Raw genomic sequence first — 14,403 nt, forward strand, 5'->3', positions numbered from 1 at the left:
ATAAGAGAGCGTGCATAACAATGCAAGTGGAAAGTGCGTGACAACGCAAGTGAAAAGGTGCATGACAATGCAAATGTAATGAGCATGACAATGCTGGATAGATGTGCAAAATCAATGCAATGAATGAGCATAACAATGCTAGTGAAGTGGGTGCATAACAATGCAATTGGAACGTGCATCACAATGCAAGATTGATCTTGCGCCTGAGGTAGAGGTACACTCATATTTCGGAGCATTGACAAGGCCCTGCAGAGGTACGTCCGGAGTACAATCACGGAATTTTCTGAAGTTGACACAAACTCAGATACTTCGATTTTCGCTCTTTTGCTTTTGCTTTGCAGTCTAGAACTATCATAGCTTCAGATAGGTCCTGGTTTCACCGTTCACACTTATCGGGGGTGGACCCTGCAGTTTTCGAAAGAACAAATTTCCTTTTTTGCACAAATGTGGAGAATGGCACAGCACTCTGAGCACACAACAAATCATTTTTTTGAAATTGAGAAAATGAGTTCTCGACCAGGTATTGAGCCTACGACTGAACACAACGAGAAAGACTCAACAACGGAAAACAAAAGGTAAACAACCTAAACACGTCGAGACACGCTCGGAACGACTCAAAGCAAGAATCGAGACAAACAAAACAAAAGACACGACACACAGACGTGCACAGGGAGCCTGTTTCACCGGGTATTATTCCCACCCTTTCTTATTTGTGATTCTCACATCACTCGGCTCTCAAGCTCGGTTTTTCTCTCAAAACCCTTTTCTCGCTTTTTCTCTCAGCGCACATCTCTCTATTCTTTAATCTCTCGTTTTTCATCCCTCCCCTGGGTGGTTGATGGATAAGCTGGAAATTGTGGGCTCTTGCCCCTGGTATTTTACCAGACTCTTGTTCACAACAGTGAATTTCTCCCACAGAGGGGTTGCAATGCGACCAGACGCGCAGCAGATCTGCAATTGACATCGGTTGACGATGCTCCGCTGGGGAGTTTGGACGTGATCAGATCTGTCCAGATGAGGGAGTGGAATATCTTGATCCTTTCCAGTTTGTGCTTCGCACTTGACTTGATTCCTCGTTGCTTGGAGGATGAGAGAGCTTTTAGCCCTTTGTTGTTGACTTCAGTTGTGCCCTTTTCTGGCAGGTAGAGTGCCCTTCTTGGCAAGTATGTTCTGACAACGGGGGAAAGACAGGAAGCCTGACTCAACTGTGCCCCTAGTTCATTATTTTGACCATTTTTTGTTTTTGTTTTTCTACTAAAACAATTTTGACCAACATGAGAGTCAGATTAACACACTTGTTCGATTTTTGATTTGAAATCATGCAAGTCAGGCTATGAGCACTGAAAATTTTCCTTTTTTGGGTCCAAGAAATGGTCCAGTTTTGGAAAAGATGGAATAATTTTCGAGGGATCAGTCAACCTCAGTAAAAATTCTCAAAAACTATTTTTGCAAACGGCCAATGCTTAACAAGCACGGAACCCACTCTTGAGACGCACAACCTCAGATTTGGAGGAAAATTGCTCCCTTGCTCGAAGAGAGCTACATGGCAACGGAAAGTTGCCCCTTGTTTGCACGGCACCGCAGCGCATTGAATGGCAACGGAAAGTTGCCCCTTGTCTGAATGGCCCCGTAGTGTATTGTAATCAGTAGGGGTGCAACTCGGGCGGGCTCAACCTGAGCAACCCGAGTCCAGCCCGAGTTTTTTTAGGGCTTGGGCAACTATATCTTGTAATCTGGACGGGCTTGGGCAAATTTTTGATGCCCGAATTGCAATTCGGGCTGGGCTTGGGCAGAACCAATGGCCAACCCGAGCAACCCGAACCTGAATTGAATTTAATATATTATATAAATTATATAATAAATTATATCTAATATATATATATATAATTTAATAAATTATGTAATATCTATAAATTAAGTAAAAGAGTTAGTCTTAATTTTTATTTTTATTTTTCTTTTGGTTAGTCTTCTATTAAGTAAAAGAGTTAGTCTTAATTTTTATTTTTTATTTTTTTTTGGTTAGTCTTCTACCATTAGATTAGCATCTTTTATGCCTACCCTTAGATCTACCTACAGGTTTCTGGACTTGGGCAATTCGGGCTAACCCGAGTTCAAAATACAAAGCTCGGGCTGGGCTTGGGCAGCAATGCTCGGGTTCATGGTCGGGCTTGGACGGGCTTGGGCACTGCCAAATACAATTCGGGTCAGGCTTGGGCAGACCCCCAACCCGACCGAACCCGCCCGAGTTGCACCCCTAGTAATCAGTCCTCAGAGCGATGATTGCAACCGAACTCTCGGATACAGAGAAGGCAAAGATTATCAGAACCATTACATGGATATGATCGAATTCGAAGTGTTTGTGGCTGGACTTCAAGATGAAGTTGCCTACGTATCCCAAACATGGGAATCAAGCCTTACGTAGTTCGGGGTTAAGGTACACTCGGGTATTTAACCTCTCCTTTTTAGGCTCTAACTTTTGCCAAGGCGCCCGATGCGGGTTTTCGACCTTGCGAGCTTTGTTTTTCTTTTCTTTTCAATTCTTTTCATTTCTTTTCTTTTCATTGATTTTCCTTTTTTGTTCTTTTCTTTCTCTTTTTTTTTTCTTTTTTCTTCTTTTTTCTTTTTTTGTTCTTTTTCTTCTTTTTCTTGCTCTAACTTTTGCCTGGGTCGCCCTTCCGGGTTTTCGGCCCAGCGAGCCTCTCAAGGGTAAAAGTGTAGCTTGGTCCATGCCAAATGGTTATAGGGTTTCGAAGCCATCCGTATCCAGGAGAGTGGCTGTTGATTTGCAAGAGGACTCATCTTCGGCTCTTCGAGCACGTCTGACATCTTTGCCCCTAGTTTGAAGGGTACTTCTGTTCTAGCTTTACAAGCTTCTTCTGATAAGGTCTTCTTGATCTGACTTTCTTGCCTCTTGTCCGAGGGCTGCTTCGAATCTAGCCACACAGGCCTCACATCGTAGTTGACCGTTGAACCTTCTGAATTCAAGTTCAAGGTTTGGGAGCGAAGGGGTTGAGTTTCGAGGCTGAGGGCGATCCTAGGCTGCACAATCTCAAGAGCGATTCCACACAGGTCTTCGCAGGACCGCGCAAAACATTTTGTTTTTGAAAGTTTTTAAGAAAGCGACAGATCGCTCGTGCTAAAGACAGTGTGGGACCAATCTGGATCAAGCCAGGGTCCTTCTCAGTACTCACGCTAACAAGCATGATTTCATTCATTAAGGGCTTAGCATGCCTCTCTTTCTCTCAAATGATCAAAATTTTGCAAATCCCGAGGAATTCCTTCCTCTTCGTTTTCGCCGCAGTGTTCAAAAAAAGTTTTGAAAAAAAACTTAGGTCGATATAATGATTTCAAGGCACAGAAAAGGCAGGCGAAGAGCACTGTCATTCCATTCAATACTTCCGGCACAACTGGCACACGGCAGAAGCAAACACAAGAGTGTGAAAATCACTGCTGTTCATTCAAATCTGTTGGCACAACTGGCTCCCTGGCAGAAACAGACTCTAAAGGACAAACACAAAGCAAACTAGTGATATCCGAAGTAACACCCCCGGAATCACCCGATTTTAACAAAACAGGACTGACTCGACACAACAAGACAGACCCGACTGACTCAGCATGAAAAGACTGACCCAATACAAAACGACAAGACTGACCCAATACCCAAGTCAGAAAGTACAAAACTAACATTCACAAATGCTCAAAACAGTGCGTGCCATACACCATATCTGGAGTAAACTGAGTGCCGCCCGCAGGTGGTCCAACCTCTGATCACATCACATTATCCCCCCGCAAGTTCACTGATCAAGTGTCGATAGACTTCGCAGGACCTGGTGCGGGGATGACCCCGTTGTCAATCAAATTTTGTATCTCGTGGTGGAGACGGACGCAACTGTCGGTGTCATGACCGGTTTGTTGATGGAAAGCACAGTACTTAGTCGGGTCATGTTTTGGAGGGAGAGGATCGGGTAAAGGCCGTTGCTCTAACGGTTTCAGATGTCCTTTCCTGAGTAGGACCCCCAGGGCTTTAGACAAAGACATATAGAGTGGGGTGAAAACCCTCTTACCTCGGGGCAGATAGTCTGAAGTTCGGGGGTTTGAAGTGGATGCACCAACAAAGGGGGTGGCTGCTCTTGGTGTGGTGGTGGTGACCATGCCCACTTCAGATGATCTTGCAGCTGCGTCACCGCTGGTGGTCACATTCGAACTGCGGGAGAATGCCCTCCTGGGCTGCTCCTTATCCTGGTCAAACAGACCTTGCCTCATTGCATCTTCGATTTGTACCCCCATATCGTGTAAATCTGAGAAAGTGGGAAAGGGGATTACAATCATTCTCTGCATTAGCTTAGGCTGGAGATTGCGCACAATCATCCGTATTTGATCCTTATCTGTTGGCCTAATGGTCATCATTGAGGCCTTGGCCCTCCAGTGGGCCACGAATTCTGAGAAGCTCTCCTTAGGCTCCTGCCTCGTCGTCTCAAGATCACGGGTCGTAATCTCGATTTGGGTATTGTATGAATACTGTGCGACGAAGGCCTCAGCCATCTCATCCCAACTTCTCTTGACGTCATCCTCCAATTTGGCATACCATGCGGCCGCTACACCCGACAGGGTCCGGCCAAACAAAGACAGCTTCTGCAATCTAGTGAGGCCCATTGGTCTTAGGACGTCTGAAAATAGTCGCAGGTGTACCATGGGATCCTCAGATCCGTCAAAACGATCGATTTGTGGCATCTTAAACCGATCTGGCAGCGTCACAGCTGTGTCAGTGTATCCGTCTCCAATGTCCGGAATGGATTTCACACCTTGAGATTTCTTGAACAGCTTTTCAAGCTTGTGCATTTTTAATGCCACGGGCTCCACCTCGGGCTCGAAGGGAGAATCCGATTGATTGATAGGAGTGGGTGCTTTGGATAGTTGAGGCGGGATCGGGGGCGGAGCTGGCCCCGTTGGAAGGTCGGTATCCTCCTGGACGTGGGTTGCGTCCCCGAGTGTGGGAACTCTTGGTGGGGGAGGAGCCTGGTGCGAAGTAGATACTCCAGTTTGCTGCTCCAATCTGGCAATTGTCTCTGCCTGTTGGGCTATGACCACAGCCTGTTGCTTGGCGAATTCTGCTTGACGGACAGTGTCTTGCTGCATGGATTTCATACTATCCTGGAGTTGGCGCACCATCTCTTCCAGACTCGACATATTGTTCTAATCTAACTGAGCAACCGGTATATCTGTCTCTGTGGCAAAAGCAGATATCTCAACCCGACTGCACACAGGCGAGATGGATAATGACTGTTGATCTGAAGACTGTTGAACTGATGATCTGTGCCTGACTAGCCTGCTCTGGCCCTGATTACCCTTGAACTGAGTCTCTGACCTGACAAAGTCTATCAGCACAAGTCCGATGAACCTCGGGAGATATCGGAGCCTTCTGAAGCTATGGTTCCAGGACTACCTTGCAAAAGGGAAAACAGAGAGCATCTCAGCCTAATTTCACTGGAACAGATTTGAGCATACTAGGATGAATGTACCCAATACTGATCACTGTTTCCTAAATATCTGCCTGTAAACTGATACCCTCAGGTAAAACTGATTCCCCAAATACTGATGCTGATGCCCACAGGCCTGATACCCAGACTTGTAAACTGGTATATGCATTCCTGTAGAGATACACTCTAAAAGCACATAGCAAGTAAGAGAGAGCCAAAACACCCCTATGTTGGGGTAGGGTTTCCCTGTCCTATTTTGTCAGGAACTAGGGTTTCACTACGCACACAGCGGTTTCAAACAACCTAACATCGGGTGAGCAACCTGTCCTAGTTTGGAATGGTCACTATGGATTTCAATATGTACTAGGTCGAATGGTCAAAAGGGTGCCCCGGTAAACCGGGGTTTGTGTTCCCATGCTGTCAGAGCCCATAGCGGTCAGCCTTATGGACATGTCTTGACAAGACAAGCCTCCGGCAAACCGTTTAGGAATGGCAGATGGCAAACACTGTGTTCCTAGGCGCACCAATGCACATGCAATGCAAAGAAACACATAAATGAGATCAAAACAGGATATCACGAGTTCAAGTCAAGCTCTCTAAATTCCCCAGCAGAGTCGCCAGAAACTGTAACAGCGCCCGCGTGGGACCTCGTGCTACAGTTCGGACTCTCGATTTGTGTCACGGTTCTTAATCTGAACCAAAGAGTCCAAATCTGGAAAATCGTTTTGAGAAACAGATTTTTGAAAAAGTAGTGCCAAACATGGACTGCTTTGCCAGATACAGAGTCGCCACCTAAATATTTTTTTTATGGGAGAATTTAGGAAACCCTGACTCGGTGCCGAAGGCCACATGTCCGTCATCACCGGAGTTGTCTCGGCTCGGGAGCTTGGGTACGATCGGGGAAGGTCAGCTATGAGCACCCCCTTTCGCCCGGTCCGAAGACCGGCCTCTACTAACCGTGATATCCGTTTTTGAAAACTTTATGTGTTTTTAAACCGATTGTTAGCCTAGAATTACTATGTTATGCGCGCAGCAAACAAGTATAGACCAAATCACCCAAATTGGGACAAAACATTTCACGTTCGTTTTGAAAATGGTTTGCTACTCGTAAGTAGGCTAAAATGCAGGTTTTGCCACCTTCAAGTGGGCTTTTGGAAAAGATGGTTTTGCCACTATCTAGTGGGCTTAAAAATCGCAGTTTTAACGCATTATCCCAATTTAAGCAATTCGACCTCCACCCACAGGCATTCAAGCAGTTTATCTCATGTAAGCACTTAGCCGCATGGCAAGCATACTGTCATGGCAACACTCACACGCATGCTGGATGCTAAAGCAAAAATACTTACATCGTACTCCGTGCCAAAACAGTAAACTAGTTAGCAAACATGCGTGTCCTAGTTCATGTTAAAAGTGGCTAATGCATCACATGCAAAATGCGATCTAGGCAGGCTCGGCTAGCCCTAAACATGGCATATGAAATGCGATCAACTATCACATAGTCAATTTTTGAATTGAAGTACGAATGCAGTTAGCGTGATGTACCGAGCCTAATGCATGCAGTACAAATGTATGGATGCACGCATGCATAGCATAAGGTATGCTAAAATAAATGTGCCCTAATCTACCATCATAAGCAGGTAAATAAAAGGGAGAAAGAAGTGGGGGTTGGAAGACATGCACACACACACCCACACTTATTACAAGTTTGCCCTCGCTCGGAGGGACCAAATAAATATTACAAATTAATTAACTACGCGAGATAATTAAATATTACAAATTAATTAACAAATTAATTATTCTAAGAAAACAGTAAACCGCCTCGGGAAATGCGCCGCCATGCATAGGCTGCCTCTGTTTTCTTTCCTCTGCTCCTCTGAAGGCTACCAAAACCTCAGGACTGCTTCCTTGGACACTGAGGAGTGCCACCGGCTGAGTAGAATCGCCACCGGCAGTGTGGTGTAGTCACCGGCACAAGATGAATCCATCGGCTGCTTGTTTACTGCCGGTCGGCAATATATACTGCCGGTCGGCAAGGAATGTCTGCAGAACCTGCAATTGACAGCAACAGAGTGCAAAGCAAAGCATGGCAGCACAATTCAAGGCATATATGCACCATTCATGTCCCTTATCATGGTAATGACTCAAAGGGGCATGTGCCTCGATTCTCGGACCACCAATCGCGCATTTCCATGCATGATGGCCCAAGGAATCAAGTATGCAACTTTCATGTCAAATGAAATGCAAACCAATCAAACAAACTAAAACCCAACCTCTATCACATGATCAAGAGGCAAGGCATGCATGCCAATGCAATGCAACCTAGGCATACGAGCTAAGGATGCAACATGCCGATACAAGCAAACATGCAAGGTGAGCATGCAAATAAGCAAGGGATGGTCATAAACATGAATTAGGCAGCTCTAGTTAGGCCCAAAACAGTGGCCATAATATGAAAATGAAGTGCCTCGAAACGCGTGCACACGGGCACGCAAACCGAGGCAATGGCATATGCAATGTAATGGCTAAAACGGCATATAGAATGCAACATGGACTTATACTAACATGAGAGAGCCTCAGCCACACTCACATAAGAGGCCGATGAATGAAAATGGAGTGCCTCGAAATGCGTGCACACGGGCACGCAAACCGAGGCAATGGCATACGCAATGCAATAGCATGGAAATGGCATGCAATCATGCTAATGGAATTTCAGCACTGAAATGTGGGGGAAAACAGCCCCGAAATGAGGCGAAAACACAACCGATGCATGGAATTCCTCCCGAAATGCGAAATTAGGCACCCGAAATGGCTTACAGCTATACAAAGCATGCATAATATGGACATGGAGCATGAAGACAGAAGCAAGACAGCTCTGAGACAAGCATTTTTACAGTTTACGACATGGCCAATCAGCAAGCAAAGATGGGGCTAAAATGGCATACAAAAAACGGCCCTAAACATGCGATTATGAAGCAACTCACAGCTGTTGTCCCCAAACATGTTAGGGACCTTCAACAACATTGAAGAGGGGCCCAAAATATGCACATTTACAGTTCATGGCAGCCCCGAAATCAGTATACAAACATGCTAGAAATACAATGCAAAATGAGGCTCAAAAAGTGGCTATAACATGAGGTATACAAAGAATTCACCAAACAAGCGAAGACCCTTAATAAAACATGTTAAGAAGGTCAAAATAAAGCCACTTTTAGTTCGGACCAAGGTCCAAAAACAGCAACATCAGGGGCTTCCAAGACATACAAAAATGGGACCAAAAAGAGGATATAAAGGGAAGTGCAACATGGAAGTCCCAAACAGTGTTGAGCCCTTCTTCAATGTTGAAGAAGGGCTCAAAATAAGCCTATCTACATTTTACTACATCCCCGAAAACATATTACACATAGGCCAAAAATAACATGCAAGATTAGGGCCTAAAGGAGAGATAAAGAAGGAAGTGCTAGCAACTATCCTCAAACAGCAAGAGGTCCTCAATCAAACATGAAGAGGACCGCAAAATATGATGATTTGAAGTTTGGGTCGGAGCCCAAAGGTGCAAGAAACTATGGCTTAGATATGAAGCAAGAAAAGGCTAGAAAAGGGAAGATGAGGACTCACCCTTGAAGACCAGCAAATCAGCACCTCTTGGACCAAGTTTAGGTGCTCCTAAGCTTTGTAGAACAGCCTCAAGCTGCTGGAATAGGCGTTGGATGCCTTGTGCTATGAGTTGATGAAGAAATGGCCCAAGAACAAGGGTGTTTGATGGTTGAATGGGAGAGATAGAGGGAGGTATATGGATATATGTATGTATATATCAGATATATCTATATATCTCTGGTTTTTTGTTCCAAGAATCCAACCTCAACAAAGGAGGAGGAGAGGTGCTTATATAAGCCATGCTAAGCTTCTAAGACAAGCTTCAAAGGGGCCAAGGGGTTCAAGGGGGGGGGGGCAAGGCTTCTAGAGGAAGCTAAAACAGCTGGCCAAGCTTCTCCAAGAAGCTTGGCCAAAAGGTTCAAGCTTCTAGAAGGTTAGGGGGTTCAAAGGCTCACAAGGTGCAAAACAAGCACACATGCACGTGGGGGATCGATTCTGTGCATTCCAGCTGGCACAGCTGGAATCCACTCAATCTGCAGAATGCTCCGGAAGGTCGTCGGCTAGCAAAAACTACCGGTCGGCCACTTTAATCTGCCGGTCGGCACAATAAATGGCCGGTCGGCACAATAAATTGCCGGTCAGCACAAACAGAGTGCCGATGGGTAGCCGGTGAGGTCAAAAAAGTACCGGTGGATGTCCAGATTAAAGCCCCGGAAGTTAGCTTTCCAATGGCGCAAACCTTGCATTAAAATTCCTTCTGTGCAAAAAGTTATGACCTTTTCCGTGAAGCCGCGCAGATTCGATCCAACCGGGATGATACCCGACTTCAACTGATCATATCTCCCCCACCCGGACTTGGCTCTAGGAGATTCTTGAGTGCAAAATGAAGCCCCGAAAGTAAGCTTTTCAACGGTGGTGGCCCCATAGCTAAACTCCAAGCGTACAGACAGATAAGCCCGATTCAGCGAGGGCTGCGCGACTCGCTTCTATCCGGATTCATGCCGAACTTCTCCCAAGCTAGTTTTCTCCTCTCCTTTCCTCTTTTCTTCAACTCCAAACCCCTAAACAAAGTGTTTTGAAGGATTTGCCTCTCTCCTTGCCGAAGAAACTGAATCTTTGCCCTGCACATCTCTCAACACGGAGCAAACCATCAGTAGTGCCCAAGTCTTAAGGGCGGTCAAAAATGGGGTGTCTACAGTGAGATAGCTTGTTGTTGCTTGATTTAGAGGATAGACAAGAGGAAGGCCTAATTTTGCAATACCTCCACATAGATCATTATTTCCAACAACTGAAATTGCACTCCCATTTTGAAACACTCCTTGTATTGGAACTTCTCCATGTAACCTATTAAAAGATAAATTCAACATATCTAGTTGAAGTTTGCCTAGATAACTTGGGATCTTCCCTGACAAATTGTTGTGCGAAAGATCCAACTCTCTTAAGCCCCTCAGCATTCCCAAACTTTGAGGTATCTCTCCTCCAAATTAATTGGCCTCCAAGTAAAGCCATTCGAGACTCAAACAGTAGCTTAGAGTGTTCGGAATGGGTCCTGATAATTTATTATAGGATACATCCATGTATCCTAGGTTTTTCAAAGACCCAACTTGTGATGGAAGAGAACCGGATAGTGCATTGTGATCTAACAAGAGGAATGTTGAAATGGAGGAGAGACTCATAATTTCAGTGGGTAATGAACCATTGAAATTATTTTTATAAAGGACTAATTCCAACAAGCTATGACAATTGCCCAAACTCGGAGGTATACTTCCGTGGATGTTGTTTTCTCCCAAGTTGAGAGTAATCAATGAAGTCAAATTACCAAGCGAAGATGGAAGTTCTGTAAATTTGTTTTGGTCTAACAACAGAGATTGCAGCTTATGAAGTCTGCCAATGGAGGATGGAATAGGGCCAGCAAGATTATTCGTTGCCATAGATAAGTCAGTGAGGTTGAGGAGGTTCCCGATGCCAGATGGAATGATTCCATGTATTTGATTAATTGGAAAAATTATCACGCTAAGATATGTGGAGAGATTAGCTATGGAGTCAGGCAATGAACCTCTAAAAAGATTGTCACCCACTTGAATAACTTCTAAACTGGTGCAATTTGTTAGAGACGAAATAAAAGTGAAGTCATCCTGCAACCGATTTTCATAAACACTATCTAAGACCCAGAAGTTTTCCAAGATCTCTTGGCATTGTCCCGCTGAAATTATTCTCAGAGAAGTCTATTGATTCAAGCTCGGAAGCATTTGACAGTGACGTAGGAAGTGTACCAGTAAACAAATTGCCGACAATATAAAGATCCTTGAGATTAGGAAGTGTGGAGCCTATATCAGGAAGAATATTTCCTTCAAGTTGGTTAACAGCTACTGATAACGAAATGATGGTGGAGATATTGTAAAGGCCAGAAGGAACCTTGCCAGATAGGTTATTTATCGATAACAGGACAAATTTCAGGCGCCGAAGTCTAGCAATTTCCCCCAGAATCTGCCCATGCAAATTACAATCTACTAAAGAGATTTGGAAAAGATATGAGAGGTTTCCAATGAAAGGAGGGATGGTTTGTTTTTAGCCAAGACTGAAGTTCTAAGCCTTGACAAAGTGCCCAACTCAGCTGGGATGTTTCCAGTTAGGTTGTTGTCGACCAAATTCAGCCATTCAAGTTTTGAGCAGCGAGAAAGGTTGTTAGGTATTCCACCGCCAAACGAATTGTTGCTGAATACTATTGTTCGTAGCCGAAACAAGCGACCCATCTCCTATGGGATTTGGCCATGGAAGCTATTGTTTGGAAGAACGATTCTTTCGAGAAAGGAGAGGTTTCCGACATGAGGTGAGAGCGATCCAACCAGGCCTTGCGACCTTAGAGTTATCCCAATGACTCTATCAGGATGTCGACGACTACACAAAATACCGTTCCAGTGGCAATAGTGGAGTGAATGATTCCAGGAAGAGAGGGCACCAAATGGGTCTTGAACAATTGCAGCCTTGAAGGCCACCAATGCAGCTCTATCTGTCGCATTATTTGCCATAGAAGTGGCAGCAGGGATACTGCAAAAATAGCAACACCACACAAGGGCAGTGCAGAGCACAGTAAGCCACTTTGACATGATTTTTTTTGTAATGGATTAATCGATTATTTCATCAAGATAGTATATATATATATAATATTATAATATGAAATTTCCTAGGCTTTTTTACTTTTAAATTTTATTATTTAATATTATTTTATCTTCTTAAAATGTGTGCCGTTAAAGAAAAAAGTTTGTTGAGACACAGATATACTCAAAGACTTGGGGTGAAGTTTACAATACGGCAATAGGATGGAAATTAATGTTGATGGATGGTGGTGGAAGCAATTAATTTTCAACTTTCAAAATTCTTTTAAACAACTTATCTTTCAAAATATAATTCAAAACTCAAAACTCATTTAAAAAACTAAACAAAACGTATTTATTTTTTCAAATTATTCTTTAAAAATACCATTCACATAGTTCTTCAAACGTCGGGGTCAAGGCAAGTCTAAGTCCTACAAACACACGGCAAAATCTATTGAATGCGCTTCTCAAAACAAGTCTGGCATGCATGTAAATGACCTCGGCATTCTTCAAAACTAAGTCAAATTGAAACAAAACAGAGTTTCTTATCGCTGGAAAACAAGCTGGGCAACCACTAGGTCTAGGCCGAGGTCCCACACCTCCTTGCCGAGGTGTGGCCTCGATGGCCACAGTCAAGGAAACGAAGTCGGGAAAATCTGGGTTTCCCTCTCTTGAAGAACATGATGAACATGAAGAACATGAATCATGAGGAAGATGAATGCAAAGATTAAAACTTGCTATTACAAAATCTGAGATTTCATGCTAAAACTCTGAAATCATGGACCTGGGTACCCATACTCGAAGATCTTATGAAAACAAACACAAAAACATGGTTCTAGATGCAAACTTTCGGATCAAACGAGACTTTTCTTCAAGAACACATGAAAACAATTTTCTCTTTCTAAAACCAACTTTAAATCAATCCATGATGTGCAGAACAAGTTCGATCGTGCAATGCAGCTAGATGATCAATAAGAACAACAAGAGTAGGTTAAGATTCTAACCTCAAAACTCGAATCTAACGGTTCAAGCTCCAACGATCAAGCTTGGAAGTTCTCTCTCTCACTCAAAACTTCTCCTTCTCCTTCCTAGGGCCTCTCTCGAAAAGACAAGATTTGATACCAAATGATATGTTTTCTCGACAGTCACTGACTTAACCCTCTACTGGGACACGTGGCATCAGCTGATTGGCTCTAATCAAAAAGGTGACTGACTTGACAAGACAAGACCATGACAAAGTGTGTTCAACAAGCTAGACGGCAAGAGCACTCCAACAAGTGATGATCTCGGCCAAGGGCAAAGTTTCGGCAAGTAGGGTGACAACGACATCGTCTTGGAAGGACAACACTTGACTAAGCTGTGGCACACCTTGGCCTAGATGTGCCACACCTCGGTCTAGGTCATACCATTCCAGGAACAAAAATCACTAGGGTGCAAGGGTAAACATCTCGGCCTAGATGATACACATCTCGGCCTTGGTGCTGAACACCTCGGCCTAGATAGAGACATCTCGGCAAATATGCCAGGGTGAAGATGGAGGTCAACCGAAGTGGTTACAAGATAGTTCTAAGTGTAGAAAGGTTTCAAGGTGTCTAGGCCAAAGATGACCTCGGCAACACACCAGGCAAGAACAAAGTATGCAAGAAACACTCAAGTAAAACAAGACAAGATTTGCAAATGCCCATAACAAAACAAGATCATACATAAATGTACGCAAGTATGACTAAGTTGAAGTAAGGGTTGTTACATCCTACCCCCCTTAAAGAAGTTTGGTCCCCAAACTTGAATTACCTTGTTCCAAAAACAATTCTGGATGTCGGACTTTCATTTCCTCTTCCATTTCCCACGTAGCATCTTTACTGTAATGCTCCTTCCATTCAACTTTCACCATTGGTATCGAATTACTTCTCAACTGTTTCACCTGCCTATCGACAATCCGTATCGGCTTCTCTTCATAGCCTAAATCTTCATTGATTACAATTCCGAAATAGTCGATCACATGTAGTGGATCTCAAATATACTTCCTCAACATCGAAACATGAAACACATTATGGACTTGGCTCAATCCTGGCGGAAAAGCAAGTCTGTAGGCAGCAAGGTTAACCTTCTCAAGAACTTCGAAAGGCCCGATGTAACGGGGCGCTAACTTACCCTTCTTCCCAAATCTTGTAACTCCTTTCATCGGCGAAATCTTTAGGAACACATGGTACCCGACTTCAAACTCCAACTCTCTTCTT

The 14,403-nt window shown here is 44.1% G+C and overlaps 1 protein-coding gene across 1 annotated transcript in view; it reads right to left on the bottom strand.

Annotated features, from left to right (window-relative positions):
- The window catches only part of LOC114260163 (uncharacterized), a 31,292-nt gene extending 19,468 nt beyond the window's left edge, over window positions 1-11,824 (bottom strand). Inside the window, exons 1-4 of the mRNA XM_082876449.1 lie at window positions 11,651-11,824; window positions 11,230-11,558; window positions 10,671-11,165; window positions 10,333-10,415 (exon numbers count right to left, since the gene is read on the bottom strand). Coding sequence (XP_082732575.1) covers window positions 10,333-10,415; window positions 10,671-11,165; window positions 11,230-11,558; window positions 11,651-11,824 — 1,081 coding nt within the window. The remainder of the gene's footprint in view (window positions 1-10,332; window positions 10,416-10,670; window positions 11,166-11,229; window positions 11,559-11,650) is intronic.
- Between the last annotated feature and the right edge of the window lie 2,579 nt (window positions 11,825-14,403).

Source organism: Camellia sinensis, chromosome 6 (genome assembly GCF_055761805.1).
Source record: "Camellia sinensis isolate YWXY chromosome 6, ASM5576180v1, whole genome shotgun sequence".
Taxonomy (NCBI): Eukaryota; Viridiplantae; Streptophyta; class Magnoliopsida; order Ericales; family Theaceae; genus Camellia; species Camellia sinensis.